Source organism: Anser brachyrhynchus (assembly GCF_964034855.1).
Source record: "Anser brachyrhynchus genome assembly, chromosome: 2".
In the NCBI taxonomy this organism is placed as follows: Eukaryota; Metazoa; Chordata; class Aves; order Anseriformes; family Anatidae; genus Anser; species Anser brachyrhynchus.
The window spans coordinates 61,101,985-61,124,530 of NC_137695.1; the positions used below are offsets into that span (position 1 = coordinate 61,101,985).

At 39.3% G+C, this 22,546-nt stretch overlaps 1 protein-coding gene across 6 annotated transcripts in view; it reads right to left on the reverse strand.

Moving 5' to 3' along the window:
* Positions 1–3,126: 3,126 nt before the first annotated feature.
* CDK13 (cyclin dependent kinase 13) overlaps positions 3,127–22,546 on the reverse strand; it is a 52,067-nt gene continuing 32,647 nt past the window's right edge. The window contains exons 7-14 of one of the 6 annotated variants that reach the window (XM_080580276.1): positions 21,280–21,336; positions 18,463–18,564; positions 18,270–18,347; positions 16,084–16,200; positions 15,046–15,177; positions 12,803–12,954; positions 9,318–9,701; positions 3,127–8,170 (exon numbers count right to left, since the gene is read on the reverse strand). In XM_080580276.1, the coding sequence (XP_080436402.1) occupies positions 7,314–8,170; positions 9,318–9,701; positions 12,803–12,954; positions 15,046–15,177; positions 16,084–16,200; positions 18,270–18,347; positions 18,463–18,564; positions 21,280–21,336 (1,879 nt within the window). In that variant the 3' untranslated portion in view covers positions 3,127–7,313. Of the gene's footprint in view, positions 8,171–9,317; positions 9,882–12,748; positions 12,955–15,045; positions 15,178–16,083; positions 16,201–18,269; positions 18,348–18,462; positions 18,565–21,279; positions 21,337–22,546 lie in introns of all 6 variants that reach the window. The other 5 variants (XM_080580275.1, XM_080580272.1, XM_080580274.1 and 2 more) reach the window with 5 other exon arrangements.

Sequence of the window (22,546 nt, forward strand, 5' to 3'; positions counted from 1 at the left end):
CTAGGACTCCATGAAGGAAACTCGGATCAAAACCACTCCCTTTACTATTTAACCGGGTGCCACAGTCCCACCACTTTCCTGAGAGCTCGAAGACCTCTGCCACAACGGGGACGTCACCCACCCGCAGGCAGGCCTGCCAGACCAGGTGCCTGATCACGAAGGGGGACCTGAACAAAATGGCGGTCTCCAGTTGGGTTTCGTCATTTAGTAGTTGGGTGTTCCCTGCCTCCCAGGCGTCAAATGCACCTCAGAGCTCTTACATGCAGGGGAACCCCCACTTTCAGTTTGTTTCCAGTTCTCGTCTACTGATATTCCTCATGTTGAAACACAAGATCCACCTCTCTGCTCCCTGCGAGGAGGGCTTTTTAGAGCCTGCAAGGGCTCAGTCTGACAAAAAAGGGAGAAAAATGAGGGCGATTCTTGTTGGATGAAGGGCCAGACACAGTGCTTTGTCTCACAGACTAAGCAAAGTGCTTGCCATGTGGCTCTATGACCCATTGCATACACTTTCTTCTTTATCTGCTGGTACATAGAAAAAAAATGAAACATAGCAAGGAAAAAAAAATGCCTGTTGTTATTTCTAGGTTATAAAAACAGCTACTCACTTATCTGGGTAAAACGGAAGGGAACTAGACTTAGAAGAGCAGATCAGTGCAACAGGAAACCTTACCACAGGGCTGGGCCAATCTGGTGGTTCAAATTCTGGTGATTTATTGAAACAGAAAGCATTTTTTGGCTGAGGAATTCTTTTTAATCTAGAGAAGCAGCCCAGGAGATAGGTGCACAGATCTTCTCTTCTTAAACAACAAAAATACCCACCCGTGTAAGAGGTGTTTTCCTGCTATGACTCTTCAGAGAGGAGAAAACTAACATCCCTCAAATTCTAGCACAAGTGATTGACCTTCAGCTTTGAGAGACACCGTGCGGGGAAATATCCCATCCCAGCCGCAGAATCCCGCATCCTGCCTACACAAATCGGACTAGACAGAGGTGGGAGTAAGGAGAGCAGGAGGGGTGTGCCAGCAGGTCTGGCAGGAGCAACGTGTGGCAGCAAAGCAAAGGAGCTCTTGCAGTAGGTAGGAGGAGAGAGGGAGAGCAGAGACAGACATCAGCACAGGCCGAGCACTAACCACAGAAGCCAGTTAATCCCCCATTGGTTACCCTACAGGCAGCACGGGGCTGCCAGGCCTGTTATGTGAGTACTAGCAGCTCCAAGGGTGGGTTTTGTAACCAAAATATTTCATGTTCTACCCAGTTCTGTCTTTTCCACACCATATTTTCAAGTGTTGAAAAAACCTTTACACAGCCTCTTTGTAAGAAGCTGTATTAGAGACGCATTCATCACGTTCTGAGGATTTGCCCTAGCAAGCGTACATCCCAAGTACCCTCAGAGGAATTTTTTAAGCAGAACTGAAGCCAGGCTGTGAAAAGTGATCTGAGTATTGCCTATTAGCAAGTGCTGCTATACCTGAAGAAAAATTACATCAAACTCAAATTTCTTCCTGAGTTAAATCATGCTGACTGCAAGCTCTCTCCACGGCCATTAAAAAAAGCCCAAAATAAGCAGCCATAACAACCAAGTGGCTTTCAAAGGAGAATCCTCAAGCTTCGTGGAAGCGAACACAGTTAACTGGGAAAAAGAAACAGTTCTCCTCATTTGTCAAATGAAAATTCCTCTCCACTTGTTCGTTGTAGCTGCCAGGAGCTCTGACTTGTCTTGCAGGTGATGGGGGAGTTTGGTGAATGCTACCCCCTTCTGCTGCGTGGGTTGTCAGGGCTTATCAAGATGCCTTACAAATAGAAGCAACCTAATCCTGTTTCATCTAATCAAACAGAAGTTTCTGCAAAATTGCGTGGCTCCTGCTTCTTTGAAAGCTAACGTGCAATAACTCACATGAGATGAAATGAAATGCTTTGTTTCCTTTTTCTGCCACCGATTCCATGGATGATTTTCCTTGCTCTGTGTTGATACAGGGTGATTGCTGCAGTCGCGTCCCTCTCTCCTCTCTCATTTGCTGCTATTTTATTTGCAGCTGAGGACACTGACTGACATGCAGGTCCAACTGGAATGCCCTATTCCATTGCCCTGTTGCACAGCTTGGTGGCCATACAGCACTGCCAGCTGAACAGAGGCAGCACACTTCAGGAGCCATTACAGGCTCACGCCACCAGCACAACAAAATGAACCAGTGCCGACTGCAAGCCACATTACCAGATGCAAGGGCAGTTTTAATGAGGAGCAGGCAACTGGAAGTTGTTTTGTGCATCCACCTGATCTACGTGCGAGTTGACATCCTGGGTAATACAGCCTGAATTGTTCATCTAAAGAAAAACCCAGGCTTCCATTATACCTGCTGCCAAAGTATTTTCTCCAAAATGAGAAGATCCTTTTGGCTTTTTGTCAGCCTGACGTCAGTGTAACCAGTGCTGACCTGCCTAACTTCCCGCCGCACCCTCACCGTGCCTCTTCCACCTCTGTCAACGTGCTCCTGGTGCGATGAGAGCAGCTGTCTGCCCAACACGCTTTAAAAGCATGGAAGATATGGGAAGTGGCCTAGTTTTGGATGGAAACAGCGTTTGTTGAAAGAGGTGATCTTGTTTTCATTAGATTAGATGATAAGGCAGAAAAAAAGCAGAGAGGCCTCAGGCATTCAATGCGCAAGTTGCTGAAGTCGCACTGGATTTACGCCGCCTCACCAGCACCGAGCGCGTACCAGCAGGTACTGAAAACACCTGGCTCTGTCTGCAATTTCCCACTGTTCCTAACACATCGCTCTGGCTGCAGTAGCGCTTGAAGCAGCAGCATCTTCGCACCCCCAGAGGGGCCGGTTCCTCTCAGCCTCCTGCTTTTGCTGCAGATTCCTCGCTAAGGTGGTCGGTGCCACACTGCGCCTTGTGCCTACAGCGAGCCAAGCTGCATCCCCCTCCAGAACAAGCACTCACACTGCCCCGTGCTGCCGCAGCTTGCCTTCAGAAAAGGAGCAGAGCAGGAAATACTTTCTTGAATAATCTTTGATATTTGAACATGCCGAAAATCACACTCACATACTGAAAAAATAATTCAGTTCAACCCAGAGCTCCTTTTAAATGCCAGTTGATAATCAGAGAGGGAAAACGATGAAAAACTTCAAGTTTTCATGTATTTTATTTACAGGCCACACAATACATTTTATATACAGATGGCTTAAAATAACAAAGAGTAAGCAAGCTGAAGAATAACAGTTTGATTATATTAAATTAGGCTGTCTTGAAATAACTCCTGCAATAAAGTATTCTTCACCCTGATAAGCAAAAGTTAGTTCAACTTTAACCAAGTTCATTTCATCTTTTAAATACAGAACTCACTTTTCTGTGATTCGTTAATTTCTTAACACACGCCCATGTATGAAGAACATCCCACAACTATCAAGAAGGGAAATAGCCAATTTCCTCATATAAAAAAAAACAGTGCAACAGAATAGCCTGGAAAAATGTGCTATGTAAAATGCTTGCGCGTCTTATTAGCTACAAGAACGCAAGAAATACATCCGAGATTTTCTCTCTTGGAAACGGAATTCATGGTCTGAGATCTAATTTGCCTGCAGACAAGAGGTATCCTACATAAGTTACTTCAGTGCTTCGGTTTTTACCACACAGTTACCAATTAAACTGATCCAACCACACCAAAACCTCCTGGTGCAACAAGCACCAAGCAAAAGAAGAGCACTCCGACCTTTTGAAGTTAACATTACAGCGCTTGGCGCCTCTGCTGGCATGAAGCACTTTACACTACCGTGGCAAGATTTAACACAGACCAAGTTTTACAGAAATGTAAGAAAATATAGAAGTTTGCCGTTTAATATTTCTTTTCCAAGAAATTATATTAACATTTAAAGATACATGTATTTTTACACCCCTCCCCAAACACCGTTCCTTCTGTTCCAGGTAACAAGAACTAGCAATCCGGGATAAAAGCTGTTTCCTCTTCCTTTGGCTGATTTTAAGTGTTCTACGAGTCTAAGCATCTTAAGTCATAGTCATAGCAGTCCAGTTGTGCTCACATTCTTCCTCTTGGTATGGCTACAGTCCACTTAATATAAATAATGAAATACTCACTACTCGATAGTCCATGATTATAGTATTTTGCTATGTTTATTTAGAAATACAAACACACAACACTTACTTTCTGATGTAGTGTCCAGGTCTCTGTAGCACACTTTGGAATTGCAGCACAGAAAACGTAAACCCAAAGGAATGGGGGGAAAAGTAACAAAAGCCACAGCTCCACAGAAAAATAATGTGGTTTTCAGAATGCCTACCACTGCGTCAGAAATGCAACGGCCACGCGATGTAAGATGTCACACTAGGACAGACTCACTCTGCTGAGTGAAAAATTGCTCAAAAAGGTCAAATTCTGAACTGATATAAGCACCTCGTGACTTAATATAAAGGAAATTTTGATAAATAACACACAGGCCCAGTACAAATGAACGTGGACCAGCAGTCCACAGGCCTGGCCCATTCCCTGGCTGCTCACCTGCTGAGATGCAACTCCTGGGCCAGGGCAGCATGGTCACAGGGAGAAACCCTCCTGCCACGGGCTGCCCCCATGCCAAGGAAGGGCAGAGCACACCCACCTGCAGCCCCTGCACAGCCGCTACCTGCCCAGGAAGAATGAGTTGGTGAAAGAGCCAAGATCCCCCGGGTTGCAGAGAAGGGAAAAACCTCTTTGTAGTTCTCACATATGGAAACATGTCAACCTTCCCTCCACATTGTCAACACTGCTGCCCCACGAATGTAGTTTTCAGTCAGAGGCTAGTCATCCTTAAACTGAATTTGGGAAAAAGTCATCGTGCAATACACATCTGCAACAGTGTGCAAGTTTTGCTTTTGATATGTCTGGAAGTCAACTGTCTACTCCATCTCCTTCATATTCACCATAGGCACGAATGCTTGCGTTGGCATCCTCGTATCTGAAGACTAAAATCCATTTCAGTGGAATGATGCAACATCAGACTACTGCCAGTCAGTAATCAAACTGCAGTCACTTACTCATTCAGAGGAGACTGATTTCTCTGCATTAAATGAGGGGAACTAAATGACTTGAACATTTACCTCCAGGAGGAAAGCAGGAGAAAATTTCCTTATATTTTTGTATTGAAATTTAAATCATTTAGTCCTCTTGGAGGTCTACCTTCCATTTGAACTTACCTGCTTTTCTAGCAAATATTTACATTTGAACTGCAGTAAAGTAACACCAGACTGCAATTTTTTAGTGAAAACAACTAAAAGTTTTGAAAGTCTAGCCTGATTTTGAAAAAAATAATGTGTGTATCTGAACACTGAGAGAATGTTTTTATCAATTAGTAAACAAAAGCCTGAGCTGACACTGTACCTAAATGACACTAATGATTTCTGCCTTTAAGATTTTGCTAGCAGAAAAACGTTGCAGGAGTGTCCTTACTCAAGGAAACCTACCCAGAGCACGGTCACTCACATGTGAAATTCTGGTTTTAAGCACAGGCTATTTGAGTCACAAGTATTTGTACAGGTTGATTTTATTTTCAGATGGTAGAATTCCCCTGTGCCTAGTAAAGACAACTGCAAGACTTACAGGGACATCGCCATTTTTCATCTGCCAGATCCTCAAATGCTACGTATTTAGCAAAGTGACTTTTTCCATGCTCTACAAGGTGGTAGTTAGCCATAAATGACAACCAGGATTTTGAACTAAACAAAAGAAAACAGCAACAACTTTGGCTTCTATTCTGAAAGTCCAAAAAGTCACTGACGAGACTACATTTGGAATAGTGTAAGTAGAAATTTTACTTTTTAAAAAGTAATAATTAAACACTCAGTTACATAAGGTACCGATTTGTCAACTGGATAATCAGTTGGAAAATTGTTTCCAATATGGGCTTTAAAATATTCTTTTACGTACATGCAAAATATAACCATACTTCCTCTCTGCAGGAGAGGGAGACCACTTGATGTTGAAGGAAAAAAAAACATGCTGGACTTTGTAATTAATGAGGAGTGGCTCTTGGTTAAGAGTTGTAACTACAGTCATTTTATCAGTTGTTGAAGGAGACTCAATTCCAATACTGAAATGCTCAGTGGAACAGCAGATATAAAGACGATTAGTTGGCACAATCACAAGCTTACAGAGCGTTAGAGCTAGTGTAAAATGTTTTGCTGTTGCTTTAAATACTGGTCATTTTGCCCTTGGTTACTTCCCATAATGCAGTATTTGTGGTAAAAAGAAGACAGTGTCAGCTTTTCACACAAAGTAATTACTGCTGTTGACATTTAAGATGAAAAACTATTTCACCACTTGGTAAGGACATATAAAGCATAGTTTATTTGGCAGAGGAAGTCACACAATTTCTACAACTCCAAGGGGGAGCTGAGGAAAAACTACTCTTCATTTTTCTCCTCACTTTCATAGTTTCTTATGAAGTTCAATCTGGAGATTATGACTTCATCAAGATAAGATTAGGTCTCTAAGTAACTGGCCCACATGAAGTAAACAGCACAAGGTTATGACCTATTTGAGTTTCCTATTATTATCTGAATTTTCATCTCAACTACCTAGGTTTAAGTATTATTTTCGCATCGATTCATAAAGTACTTCCAAATTTTTGCACACCTTAAGCTTACATGTTAAGGCACTTACCATTCAAGTAAAACAGTTTTTATATAAACAAGCCTGGGAGATGGAGAGAACATTTTACCAGAACATCCATTCTTTTTTTTTTTTAAAGAAAAAAATAACATTGACCAAATATTTATAAAATTTTGCATCAAGAGAAAGGTTGTGTTTTATTATCTGAAATGAGCACAAAGTACACCTTCCACAATAACACTGAAAGCAGTGCAAAGACTGACAGTGACCTTTGACTAAAGGTAGTTCTGTAAAAAGAAAAATACCAAATAAATCAGTGCCCTGCTTTGATTGTTGTAAAATCTTTTTTTTACATAAAAGTTGGTCCAAACTTACAAAAAAAGCACAAATGTGCATAGTTCAGAAGATCTGAAAGAGTGCCATAAAAAGCTGATGTCCCTAAATTTAGCATCCACTTAAAACTGCCAAAATACAAAATAAAATTCAGAACTAGAGTTTGTGAACATGTACAATCAATTCATCTAGTTTTCAGACAGCATGAGTTTTAAGCATTTTTAATTTTTCCTACTGTATGCAAGACCCTTTTCCACATAAAAATAAAGCTGTTGAATTAACATTATTCAAGTCTGTTGAACTGCTGCTTTAAACTGCAGCTAGAAAAAAAAAGTTTTTCCAGATAAAAATGACGTGCCTGAGGAAAAACAGATACTCAATATGGTAATCCTCTGCCTCGCCCTCTCACTGCAGACGTGCTAATGTGTCCCCTGTATCCTTGGGAATAGCCAGGTCCTTGGGCAGGGGAAGTCCAAGTCTGTCCATGCATGTGGCCGAGGCCACTGGGGTTTTCCTGTAAGTTACTTCCGTAGCTGTAGTTGTGCATCTTGGCGGGCAGAGGATGAGTACTCTCTGGCCCTGCGGAAGCATCGCTGCTGCTCCCCAGGACTGAGATTGGGCCGTGGCTGTATTCAAACCTATGGTCTTTATCTCCACTGAATAGCATGGGGCCAGCGTTGAGGTAAATGTCTCCGTAACCAGTTACTGAGCTGGGAAAGGATTCTGAAAAGGCAGATGGAGGAGGGGCACCACCAGAGTGAGATGAAGCAGTACTGTAGTTATCCAAAGGCTGAATATCCGAGTTTCCAAGGAAGCTCCTCCTTTCTAACGCTCCCGATGACCCGCTTCCTATGCCATCGCTACTGCCATAGTGGGCAGAGGAGAAGGTAGACGATCCAAAGTTATCCTTGTAGTCTGGGCCTGTTACATAGGAGTCTCTAGCCTGGTAATCCACGCTCGTTTGTACTGGCTCCTCCGTCGTTGCCTGAGCTTGATGCTGAGCAAGCAGCTGTAGAAGAGCTGCTTTCACTCCTGCGTGGGGATCTGTTCCTGAAGAGTTACTTATAGACAAATGCTGGTTCTCTGTCCGATAATCAAGGTCTTCATCAGTGAGAGGCGGAGGCTCCGGTGGCTCTGGGGGTCGCTGGTCTGGAGGCAAGATCCGAGGGCGTTCTTGTTCGGGTGTTCGGTTCAGAAGCCTCATCTCAGACTGCCTAACCAAATCCTCTGGACCTAAGCAGATAAAAAAGAACAGCTTTGGAATAAAAATCTACAGTAGCAATACCAGAAAGGAAATGACTCTTTCCCGGAACACAACAGAGGTTTCTAACTAATAAGTTAATGAGAACCAAGGTAACGTTTACTAGTAGTTGGACAGGTTATTTTGGAGAAGGCAACAGCTTGGTTGCCTCAGGAAAGCGATGCAGGGTTCTCCTCCAAATAAGATTTCCAAGCATTTCCAAGCAAAGTTAAAAACAGTACAAGCTCCTCTGAAAAACAACTACTAAAGCAACAGATAAACACGAGTAAGTTCAAAGAGCAAACAGAAAAGATTTTCAAATCACACACATTAGAAAAGGTCTTGAGGGACAAAAGGACATCCTTTCAGGGAACAGCAAAACTTAGGGCTAAGAACAAAACAACTTCAAAAACCCTCAAAAAACACTCCCAAACCACTTCAGAATATTTCTTTCAACAGCAGCACACACCACAGAGCAACGCATAAACCACAGTACAATAAAGCTGAAATAGCAGCCCAAGATGACCAAAAACAGAGCTCTAGACTTCAAGAAAACTAAGGAAGTTACTACTATAACCCAACAGAGACCTTCAGCCATGTGTATTAGTGAACATTACGAGCAACCACTTACAGAATCTGACACTAGGAAATTACTCTAGTCTGCATTAAAACCAAAAAATGTAATACCCCCTCCCCAAAACAGGCTTTACCTAAACACCCAGTCAAAACCAGTAAGCCTGAGCTACGAATTTGCTAGAGAAGCTGGTCTTCAACACTAGGACCACTCAGAAAACCCCACCCATAAAAAACAATGAATTAAACTGCTTCATCAGAAAAAGCACAGGCATCTCTTTGAATGGGGACTGCCTTTTACTCTGCCTGCATGCCTCCTGTGACAGTAAGACATGAAGTCCAGCCAGGCATTTACATTCCCACCAAAGGAACAAAACAAACAGAGCGGCTAGCACTTGAACAGTCGTGACTATGAAAAAATGATGCAGACATGAGTGATAAAATCATGTAATCACCTCTCCTGTACTCACACAGACTCAGTATTGCTAACCCGTTAACTCTTTCCCCAAACTATCGCATCTCCACTGCTCAAGGTACCTGCCGGTTAGCCCCAAAGACTGCCAGTACCTGCAGCAGCCGTGTACAGTGACTTGATCAGGTGCGGGTAACCAGGTGCTGGCGATTCCACATCATCCCGGCTGACAGATGCAGGAGTGGTGGGCTCTGGAGGCTGCCTGAGTTGTAACGACATTTCATTTCCTGATCCATTTTCCTTCTCCTCCAACACCAGATCTTTCTGTTTTGTTTGCTGAGCCTTTATTAACTGAGACAACAGAACAGCAAATGCACTCTGTACGGCTGCCTGGGCAGCGTCAGTCTCAACTTTGGGCTGACTCAGCTGAGCAGGGGGCACAGGAGGCTGCGTGACGGTCGTCTGTTTTAGAGGCTCCTGTTCCGGCGGTGGTGGCGGAGGCGGCGGCGGCTGCTGCTGCTGTTCTGACTGTTTTTCACCTGCTGACAAAATTCCAGCAGGAAGATTTATTTTATTTAGTTGCTGCTGAGTCTCTGGGTTTACCTTAATATTCAACACTTGGGCAAACTGTGCCAAACTAACACTTGTTTTAGACTGTAGCAGGTTTAGCAGGATTGCCACTTCATTCTGGTTTAACTGCTGTCCAGTGCTTGTTTTTGCTAAAGACAAAAAAGGTGTTTTTAAGTATTATTTAGAACTTTCATATTTCAGAAACTCAAAATTAAGACTAATCTAGCATGGCTGACACAACTGGCAAAGCATGGTTTTGGACAACATAGAAATGGAATGCTTTTACAGATTAACTGCCTTGGGGGGAGTCTCTATAGGAAATGGAATAGTAAGATCCAATATAAAGAAAGTGACTTCCAAGGGGTGCACACATGCACTTGGACAGATGAGAAACATCAAGCTGGAGCTCAATTTTCCACAGTACAACTAAGCTGGGGCTTAAGGCCACCTGCTTTAGGCAGCTGTAAAATTTCCAATCCCCACAAAATTTCCTATCTTTGACATATTACATCCCTCTGTTAAAAAGTGGCCATCTGCAAAACGCATTTCCAGTCACATTCTGGCCCATTCTAATTCAGCATCTGGATTCTAACACCTGCTCAAGTGACCAGGCTGTAGGTGACCCAGAAGCTAGCAGTATAAATGCAAAAAAGCACATGCTGAGTTTGAAGGACAAGCAGTCAATCACTGAGTAGCAGGAAAATGCAGGTTTGTGATAATACCCATCTTTTTTTTTTTTTTTTCAAAGTGAATTTATTTGCTACACGTAAGAAGAAATTATGATGATGCAGGGGAAGACAGATAAACAAGGAAGTCAGAATATAGAAATATTTTCTTAATTTCAAACAGCCATTGTGTTAGTTTATTTTGAAAGGAAAAGCGAAGCAGCATGGATTTCAGCATGCCCCAAGAGTAGATAACTTTGAGAAAAGTAAAAAATTAAAAAATGGGTGTGTATTTCCCTGAATTTCTGTAACCCAAGTCAATACAAACACCTTCTGTCCTCTTCTATCCCTGCCTGTCCGCTAATGCCCTAATATATTCATTCATGGCATTTTCAAAGCCACACCTGAAGAAATGGTCACATAAAACCTTAAGTACTTGCCTCGCAGGACTAAGAAGAGAACAGCTGGAAAGTGCTGCAAAACCCACAACCCATTACCCTACTTGTGGATGTGCACCAGGATGCAAGCACTTGGAACTTAACTCTGGCAGGTTCCAAGGATTTCAAAGATCTTACATATTTATATAAATATAAAAATAAAACCATATTTTATTTGGCAAGAGGAAAAATATAATTTTAATGCCTTCTACTGTTGGATCTCACCTAGATGTCATGCTTAACAGTTGATTTTGTGACATCTGAGGATGGTAATAGAAATAACATCCAAACATCCCCCAGCTTGTCAACATAAAAATGTCAAAAAAGGGTAACTAACCTACCTATTTTTATATTCTAGGCTACTTTCAAGTCCATTCCAAGAGCTAACTCTTTTCTGGGAAACCTAGCAGTTTCTACCAGAACAAAATTAATGAGCTCTACATATCTCCTCTTAAATTCTAAGATGCAATAGCCAGGGTTCCCATTCATGAAGCTGAACATTAGCAGTTCATCCACGACATTTTAAACCTCTTTTTGGCACTCAAGAAATGCAGCAGCTTTAAGCATCCATACAGCACGTACACTGAGTCCTGTAGTGTGCTTTATGGATGATTCTAACTAAGGTGTATAAGGGTTTAAGGAATTGCTTTGTTTAATACATCTCTACTCTGAACTAAGCTCCCCTGAAAATTAAAATTCTGTCTTCTCTACCTAGATATATTTTTCTATGTAATTACAGGCAAATAGTATTTTAGGTCTGGAAGATTCCTTCTCTAGTTGTTTAGTTTATTTTGCATTGTTAGTGTTAATGACTAATAAGCACATTAGACCATCAACAGGCTACCTGTTATGAAAGCATAAAGAAAATAACTATTACCCTCTGGACGTTTTAAACTTACACATTTTTCATTCGTGGGGGAAAAACATTGTAAGGGCTACAGAAAGTCATCTTTGAAAATGCTGCCAAAGCTTTAGCTTAAGCTTAAGGAGTGGCAGAAGCTCACAGCCAGCTTAAAGTAAGAAACAGGATGAACAGGAGCAAGAAGCAATAAACTGCAATATGAAAATAAACTTTTTCTAGCTTTTCACAGCATATTTGGAACTCTGCTCCACTGTTAAATAAAGAGTTGACCCAAGATGGTTAGTATTAAAGAATTTTCATGCTCATCTCCATTTCTTGTTTTCCTTCAGATGAACTCCTGTATCAGTGTCAGGATTTAAGGTCACTTTGCACAATCAAAAATGATCTAAATTAAACTTATCAGGTATGCACTTTGTATTATCTCAAGTGGTGTCAATGTAAGGAGACCATGACTTTATTTTTTATATTATATTCACAACATTGGTCTCCTAGCAAAATACTTCGGTTATATTTTAGAATTAATGTCTGTGCAAGCTACAGAGGTGGTTACTTCTTGTTATAAGAGTTATTTGGGTTTTTATTTTATTTTTTTTTAAGAGTTGGTTCAGCCCAAACAACTTGGAAAGCTGAAGACTAACATAACATGCTGAGGGAATCTGTTTTATTTGAAGTGATGATTGTTTTAAAATATGCCCTTGGGTCAGTTTATCAATACCAATAAAATTCCTTCCATCTCTGTAGACTGTGATGAACTTAGAGCAGAAGCTGACTACTGGGATTACTGAAGATCTACAGATGAGCAAGAGATCAAATCCTTTCAAAACAAAGAGCAAAGTAGTTGTTCTGGCCAGATCAAAAATTTAAGGAAAAATTAAAAGAAATGCCCAGTTTCTAAAAATGAAGGCAAATCTTTTGTAGCAAAGATTTAACTTACAATGCCGTTCCTCCCTCAAGAATCCAGGAGATGTCAGTACTCTGAAAATAACATCTAAAATTTCTAGAGGTGCTATCCAAGTAGAAGGTAATTATAAGAACTGAAAATATTTACTGACCAAGTGCTACACTAGAGTTGCCCTGAGTTTTGAGTTGGGAAGAAGTTTGCATGCCTTGTGGTGTGTTGGTTCTGCTCTCATCCATGCCTAGAGACAGGTCCTTCCGAGGGACTTTAGTTGCTGTTGCATCATCAGTCATGCCCATCTGCTTCTGTCTTCTGCGTTTCTTACTCCACAGCTCATGGCAATCCTGCCACAAAGGAAGGCTGCAAAGAACGATTAGAGATCATCAGTTTTATCCTGGATATTTTAAAAATGTTTTTTAACCATGGCGGTAAAATAAATGCTCAAATTATACATAATGTAACCGTTGTAAAGAGGAACCTGCTGAAATTTAGAAATACATCAGAAAACACCCAGAGCCAGCAAAATCTTAAGAATTCTTTCTTGGATGAAATCTCTTCTTCAGCTGCCTATTTCACAAGCGCAGGTCCCTCTGGCAGAAAAAGGCAACAAGTAATCTTTCAATGACAATCAACATTACTTTCCTGCTTGTAAAAGTACCAAATCTGCAAAGATGTATTTGTCTACAGAAAGAGACATGGCTATCCATTATTTGTAGTCATACAGCACAGGCAAACAAGAAAGGGGAAAAAAATTGCAGGAATAGATAGTACTTAACACTAGCAAAGTTAGGATGCTAGGAAGAACAAGAGATATCCCAGTCCTTTAAGACAGAAAAAAGCAAAGGCAAAAATCTCCTGTGCAACTCATCTGCTATGGGTTCTGTCCTTCCATTACTATTCCCTGCAGGCATCTCAATTCTGATCTCCTGAGGAACACAGAGCCCCAATCCCATAGCTTATGGAAATACTGACAGAGGCATTAAAATAGTGCCTTTTGTTTTCCCATTACAAATCAATAACTGTCTGAGCAGTTCTCTCACCCAGGAACATGGAAAAAATGAGGTGTCAGATGACAAGAGCCATTGGAAAGGAAATTATGACAACTGTTTCCTTTATTCTCTCCCTTCACGTCGCAGGTCAAAGACCTGCCAGGTATTTAGTCCACAACAGCTTGGAACAATCTGGCAACTGTGAGAAGTCCCCTACAGTATTTGCAATCAACAATTTCTTAAATGAGCAGCTACTCCTTCCCGAAAAGGAACTTTATTCTTTCTTGAGAACAGTCAACACTTTCCCCTGAAGACTATGTTAAATGTGGCTGTGGTTCGTAATTCTTAAAAGGACACCAATTAATCATTTGTTCCAAATTTTCCTGTATCAGCTTCTACAATAGATGGATTACCAAACCCCTGGAAAAAAAAATGCAACAATTTCTTCCCATTCACTTACTTCAAAATGCATATAAGCAACATGCCACAAAGTGTTTCTGAGATTTTAATGAATAGCCTAATATTTAACATTGCTCATTACTAATATTCAGCCACTGATAATACATAATCATATTCAGATTATGAAAGAAACCCTTTATCTCATGCATCAGGACCATTAGTAAAAACCTGTACGTAATAGGTAAGTCTTGAAAGATTTTGAATAAAATTCTTAGATAAAACTCAAGTATTTTTCCTACTTGGTAACTAATTAAAAAGAAATCAGCAAAAGCTGCCTTGAAGGTACAATTCATTCAAACTATTGAATGCTCTATCATTAGCCAGCTATCTTGAGTGAAGAGTTAAACTTGCAGATTATGTCAGTTTTTAATTGTTTTCCTTGGGGCTGGTTCAAACATTACTTGCACCAACTAAAGTGACAATCAAGTCACTACAAAAACCCTACTAGACCTTGCAATATATTTCCACTCAGAAAAACATACAGAGAAGGGAAAAAAACAACAAAAAACGCACAAAATATTTCACTTCTGTTTGTGAAACCAAGGATCTTATTTGTCACAGGAAATCATGTACAGTATTTCACTAACTCTCAGATACCTTCGCAGAATTCTATGCCCAGTGTCATTCTACCATCAAAGACGACGATTCAGATTCATGAAGGACCCCAAAACCCTTGGAAAAAATAGACACTGATAAACAGAAATAAAAGGGAAATGATGTTTTTCAGAGACATTCGCATAAGAGGATTTTTTTTTTTAAATGGCACTAACTCAGTCACTAATTCTAGGAATAGCAAATCAGACTGGTCTCAGATCCTCACAGCCACTGATACCAGGATCTGCATAGTGATTCTGCATGAAAATGATTATTTGCCGATGGTATGTATTAACGATTTTCTTCCACCAAAAGCCTCTTGAACTGAAACACAACAAGCTTAAATGAAATCAGTGCATCTTCCTGTTTTGTTGAGGTAAGGAACAACTCAACTCAAGTAATGACTTACTCTGGGGGAGGCATTTTAGATGGTTCCACATCTCGCAGAAACTCGCACTGAAGAGCTTGTTCGGCTGTGCAGCGCTTGCTGGGATCCAGAGCAAGCATGTAATCAAACAAATCTAATGCAGCTGGTGGGATGCTACAAAAGAACAAAATGGAGAAAAGCATCACAACTGTATTTTGAATCACACACTTCAGTGCAAAATTTTAATTAACACAACCCCTCCAAAATAACTGATCATTAATGTTAAGTCCTTGCTTAGTAGTAAGAGGTAGATAAAAAGTTCACCTTGGATTACACTTGGCTATTTATGTTTCTTTATCTTTGTATGATTTAATTGCTTGAAACATTCTTCTTCTAAAACAAAACCAAACCAAAACAACAAGAAAACCCACTAAACTGAGACTATATTGTTACTATACACTTTTTGCAGTTTCCATTGGTCCAAACAAAATAACTACTGCTTTAGAAATGTAGATCTCATTAGTACAAACAGGATGATGCATTTTTCCCAAACTCCAAAGTAGATGGAGGGGAACAATCCCTTTAAAATACATATACAGCTGTTTACCATAACTTTCATGTGTGATCTTTGCACAAAAACAGCCCAGTGGTAGTATTTTACAATACATGGTTCAGAAAACTCTTCTGTGCTGAATGTATTTATGACCCAAATGACTGTAATGTTAACCAGACTGCATATTTAGCTGTAACCAGTTGTCCTAATAAAAAACAATTAAGTACTCCAAGCTGTTTTTGGACAGGGGCAGCAAGCAGGTGTACCAATCGTGGAAAACAAATGCTTCCTCAGGTGAAAGCTGACAGGTGGCTGAAATTTTAGGGCCTTCTTCCCCCTTCTTGAAACTTTATTAAATAAGGGTTAATAAGAACTCTGAAGGTATCTTCGGAAGGATAAGAACCTAAAGCCAGTTTTCTTCACACTTAATCTATGTTCAGTCAGTCTCTAGAAAATAACGAAGTTCATAAAGATTCCATCAAAATTTAATGCTACTATAATTGACTAAACTAATTCTTCATCCTTACAAAGCAAACTCTTCTCTTAGTTTTCGACGATACTGCTTCTTTGGTTTCATCGTGTTGAAATAAGCTAATTTTATAACATCAGGCCACACTGCTGGACAAGGACTCCCACAAATTCGGCTGCACCAAAAAAAAAAAAGGAGAAAACAAGGGTATGAGATCGAAAAACCACAAGTAAACAAAGCTGATATTTTATTCTTAGAAATACAGTAGATACAAAAATATTTTTTAATTTTAATGTTCAGTTTCATTTAGCTAAAATTTCTCTACAGTCCAAGGCCTAACACTATTAAATAATAGTGAATTATCCAGGAACGGCAACCACCCTTCACAGGATAAACTGGCTTTAGAAAGTCCACTGCTTCTGAACCCTCTCCCATCCCCAGAGCATCCTCCAGGCTCAGGAGAATTGGATACCCCAGGTTTAGAGTACCGCGCCTTTATTTCCCAATGTCAGTGAAGAAAGACACACCAAACGCCTGAAAGAGCAGGCCTGACACATTTAAAACTAAAGAGAATTTAGTCGACACAGAAGATATTGAGGCAAAAAACTAAACATAGTAAGGCCTAAGGACAAAATTATGACTGGACAGCTAAACTCTTTTTTTTTTTTTTTTTTTACTTCAGTTTTGAGCCTTATGTGTCAGCCCTAATCTGCCTCCACAAATGGAGTTGCCCAGACTCATTCTTCTCACTCTGTCCCTGCCTGTTTTGTCCAGCCAAGGACTGTTAGCACAGCCTGACCAACACCACACTTCCAAGCAGAAGATCAGAAGAGGCAATTTACCGTACTATGCAAGGCTTAAGACCTTTGCCAAAAGCAGTCATAAAATAACAACTTGCAAATACATTTCCTTAGTTCACCCCCTTCCATTTATTTGAGTTAAACAGCTAGTGCAAGAGACCTAATGATGGACTAATTATGCCCCTACCACTATGCAAACGAAACTGACTTTACACTTGTTGGGGTATGAAACTTGCAGGGAAAAAAAAAAATAAGAATTTTATCTTTTCCCTATCAGAATTTTCTTCAGCTCTATCTTTGAAAAGTAATTTAGGATAACGGAAAGGATAAATGTAGAATTGTTGACTGTAACATGATGATGATTGAGCTGTTGATAAAACAAAACTGATATATTACACTTTAACAACCCTAAAATGCAGAGTATCAATGCATTAAATACAATGAAGAAAAATTAGCTACAAACAAGCTAGCTGCCAGCCTCCTTTGAGCAGCAGAAAGTCTTAAAATTTCACTTCTGACATCTGCATTCTTATGGGCTTCAGTGCCATCTAGTGGGCAAAAGCAAAAACTCAACTCAAAGAGTTCAGTTTTCACATTCAGAATGATTACCGGTATCTTGCACCTCCTAAAAACTTGATTTTTCCAGGCGACCTAGTAAGATATTACACAGAACATAGTATTGTTTAATCTGCTTTGGAAAACATCTCCATATGTAACTTTTTTCTGTATTTTTTTTTTTTTTTAAGTAACTTGACCATTTACTCTTCAGGTTCTGTAAGTTCTATAGGACTCACTCTCTTTTCCCCTTGTTTCTAGGAAGAGGACCTCTCCTCACTTATGAGGTCAATTATGATATCAGAATCAAGAGCAATTTTTATGTGCTGAATAAAAGGAAAGCAAGCATGCTCTGGTCCATGGATTTAATATACATAATATCCTAAGATTTACTGAGATAATGAAGGAAACAAAAATTTTACCTCCATGAAGTACAGTTTGTACGGGAAGATAAATATTCTGATGAAAATAATAAAGCCCACATGTGTATGTGGAAGTCCTAAAGCAAGAGCTCAAGGCAAGTAGCATGCAAAGTACCTACTGCTCCCAAACTCCACTTGTCATCTATATTTTCCTTTTGATTTGCCACAAGGAAGTTCTAACATAGTCTTAAAAAAAAATCAGCATTTTAACCCACTCCTTTACAACTTCAGCTGCACCACCAAGAAAACACTTACTGATCAATTGCACATTGGTAGGGCCACTGCATACTCACAAAAATCACTTATCCGCATCCAAGCATAAGCCACTGACTTCACATGCCCCTGAAAACCACTAATATCTCACTCGTGGTGATTATCAAGTCTTTGTAAGTGTTAGCAGCATGTTATCTCCATTTTAACATGAACAAATTGACAGTTTATGAGGCACCTATCATGTGCCTATTTACCTTATAAGTTCCAGTTGAGCAAGTTCTTGATTTGCTTGAAATATTGGCTTTTTTGTAAAAAGTTCACCCAGGATGCAGCTGTAAAACAGTTTTACACAATTCCGTCATTACGGCTTTCAATCCAGCTCCACAGAAAAATCTAATGTTTACTTCCAGCTTGTTCTGCTTGCTACACTCTGTACCAAACTCTTACCCACAGCTCCAGACATCGATAGCTGGCGTGTATCTTTCTTCTCCAAGCAGAAGTTCAGGAGGCCGATACCATAATGTAATAACTTTGTTGGTATATGGTCGGCTGTTGGGGGGAGCAAAAAAAGAGGACTATCATTTTACTACAATCTCATTTCTGGAAAAGTGGTATTTTGAAGGCTTTAATTCTGTGGTGCTGCTACAAGACAGCGCAATGTTCCATTTTTTTTTTAATTCTGCAAAGTTGCAACTGCATAAAAGCAAATGCAACCATCTGACCAAGGCTAGCAAACGACAGCCTGAAACATCACCTCAAAGATATAATAAACATATATAATTACCTAGCCATCTTGATGCAACGTGAATCCTATATCAATTATTAAACAGCAATACTGTTTATCTATTACACTGCTAGTAATTTCTAGAGAAGGACCTGCTTGGATAAAATCAGTAACTTCTTGACAATTGTTGATTATTAGAATACTGAACATAGGATCTCTACAAGCATTTTGAAAAATAGAAGTCACTCTCCCCTCTGCAAATAAAACCAAAAAAGATTAAGTCTTTATCTACATCCTTCAAAAATTTTGAATTCTAAGCCTGGAACTCATCCAATATCTTTCTGTATTTCAACATTTTTAATTCTCTACAGCTCTAACCAGATGTTTTGGTCATTGTTCACAATCCTTTCCATCCTCACACTAAGGCAAGGATTCCACTGTCTTGGACAAGCATTTTTGGTGGATAGGTCAAGATACAGCATCAAGAGCAGTTCAGAGTGGAAGTCACGTAACAGATGTTGGGGGTGTGTGTGTGGTGGTAGGGTTGTTTGGTTTTTATTTTTTTTTAAATTGCCTTACAAATGATTCAGAAATACTTGTTTTAGTTTTAATAATTCATGTTTAGCAATACAAAGTAATTCCAAAACAGAAAACAGAGTAACATTATGTGCAGTGTTTGAACAAGCTCTTACAACATACTCAGTGGTTCAGGTATTATTTCTGCAAAATCACCCATCTCTTTTTCATAAAGAATGTCTTTCTTTTTTTTAATATAGTATGGTTTTAGAAATAATCCCATCATTCATCATATTTATCTCTGAAGCAAACATTCATCTACAAAATGCTTACACGCTATGAACTTTCTCTACAGATAAGCCACTCAAATATATATTAGTATACGGTGCTTTTTGTTTGAATAGCTGTTTTCTTATACAATCTGTCACATTTCCTACTCTACACACATTAAGTCCTCCAAAATAACATTTAATGTAGCAACTACAACAATTGGTGGGAATTTACTTAAAATTTTATTACCTCTCCATCATGCTCCTACTAAACTCTGCAACCTTTTGAACAGTATATTTTTCTAACAGTAAAACAAAGTACATGAATGTAATCAGCAATTATTATATGCTCGTTGGTATACATCAATTACTTCTGTTACAGCAGCTCAGAAGCTATTCAGAAGGAAAATGAATGACAAAAGAATTGTCAAAAAACCACTAATGAGATTCTAATTATCCTCCCAAGTTCAACTAGCAATTTGATTAACTAGCATAACTACATTTTAATCTTGGTTTCATTTATATATAATGAACTAATAACATTGCTGTTTTCATGTACACTAAGATCTGTTATTTGCACTATAAATACATTCAATTTCACTCTTTCAATTCTTAGTGAACAGTTGGTTTTAAAACCAAAATTTAAATTAACAGAAAAAAGACGTTAAAAACCATCAACAATAAAACAAAAAAAAAAGGCCGAATTGGTGCAGACTAAAACAGTGAGGTAGGATGGCACCACTCCCTTTTATTAACAGTACATCCAAACCAAAACTGAATTGTGCACCAGCCAGTTATCTTACCCTGCTACTGTACTCAACAGTTTCCATAGCTGTTACACTTAAGCATACTTTCCTCAAATAACAGTTCAGAAGACAGCGAAACTAACACTATCATGTTCAAGAACCTCAGAGCTCTGTGATAAAACAATCAACTCATAAAACTAACACTACGGACATTATTTCCCAAAATAAGCATGCAGAACTCAAAATGAGCTGAAAGAGCTAATATTTTCTGTATCCAGTAATCCAACATACACATACTGGTGCAATAAACATTCAGCCTGAATTCTGAAAATCCCATTCCAAACAACAAATACGTGACATTACAATATAAATATCAAAGTTCTTATTCATAAAAACTGTGCACCTGTTTCCTGGAGTACAAGCATAATGAAGCCAAGAACAACAGAAGCACAAGTCACAAGAAGTTTCAGAATAGCTTTTATTTAAACTTGTATTTCTGTTTCCAGAAGATTTAACAGTACTGTCTGCCTAAAGAATACAATGAACCTTTTCAAATGTAAGGTTAAATCTTACACAAAAGTTAGGCTTTTTAAAAAGAAACTGTATGAATTTGTGTCAACATAAAAATTCTCTTTTCCTAAGTAAACATTTCCCAGGTATACCAATAGAAAGAATATACTTTCGGCTTACAGGACCATAAACTAATATTAATTAAAACCCTACATATTGATGCAACCTACTTAGAACTGCAGCTCTTCATTTCCAATCAATATATGGCTTCTCTCTACAGGATCCAGAATACTCAGAAAGGCAATACACTTACACAAAGAGAGCTTTGTGTTTGTATGCAGTGCAAGACAACATGCTCTTCCTTTCCATTTCTTAAGCCACTACTTATATTACAGTACAATATCTCCTCTAAACAAACAAAAATTCTGGCCCTTATAATACTCAGTTATGCAAGAAATCAAACTTCTCCATGCTTTTTCACAGTATAATTATATCTTACCTTTCTTCTGAGTTGTACAGCCGAGCAAGCCCAAAATCTGCAAGCTTTATCTGCCCTCTGGTGGAAAACAGAAAGAATTGTTTGGTGGTTAATCCTGTTAAATTTCTTCCCCAAAAACTAGGTGAAGTTTCAAAATTTTAAACAGCTGCAGCTGAACTTCACCAAATCACAATAATGAGTGGGCACTCCTATAAAATCTATATATCTCTTCAATCAAGAAATACACTAATCTACCTGATATCAAAGAAAAGCAAGCAAAATTAGACATGGTCATCAAATGGCATTTGCATCAGCGGATGCTTCTCAAAATTCAGGGTGCGTACTGTTAAGCATTCAAATCAGCAACTCTGCAATATAAAACTGAGGAGGAAACTACTGTTTTCTTATGCCTGACAGTTAAAATACTGCTAGCAGAAGCATTTGTACAGCAAACAACTACAAGCAGTCCTACTTCCTTCTAGGAAGCAGTCACAGCCCTGCTCTGCTCTTGTAAAGTATAAATACAGACTTCAAATCAGGGTGATCAAACAGATAAGGGCTTCTATTTTTGCCAGCAGACAACTTGCTGAATGACAAACCCTAACCCCTTCTTGAGTTTTCCCATACACGAGGTGAAGAGTAGAAGATACAGAGCTTTGCCCTTTTTTTTTTTCTTGCCATGGTTAAAAGACATTGTATAGATGCACAAACACATACAAGGCTCGATGCTCACAAGCCTGCCCAATCTATAAAGCTGAAATGATTTAAACAGAAAGCTATCTGCAAGCTTTTTAATACATGGAACAAATTTGGCAATGTTACAAGTTTTGTTCCTTTCCCTCCTGTAATTACGAGCTCTTAAAACTTTTGACTTTCAAATAAATTATAGTTTTGGCTATTTTATCAGATCAGGACAAGACTTGCTGATGTGCGCAAGAATGACCATTTTGTGAGTACAAGATGTATGGATTGCAGTTTCCATTGCACTTTTTTCCTGTTATGTATGCTTGGAACTGCTGCAACACTTAATGGAAATCCCCAAAAAGCAAATAAGTATTTCCCTCAAATTTGTACTTTTATTCCTCAGATACCATATTTGTGGAATATCAAAGAAATTTTGAGCAAAGACATTTAATTTGCACCGCTAAGAGATATAAAATCCATGTGTTTGGCTTTAGGTGGTAATGGGACTTTCGTAGCACTGGCTTAAAATTATTCAGATCAACTACAAACATTTTTCTTCTTCCAGCAGAAACCTCTAAGGATGCTCAGAAAGACATACTGGGGG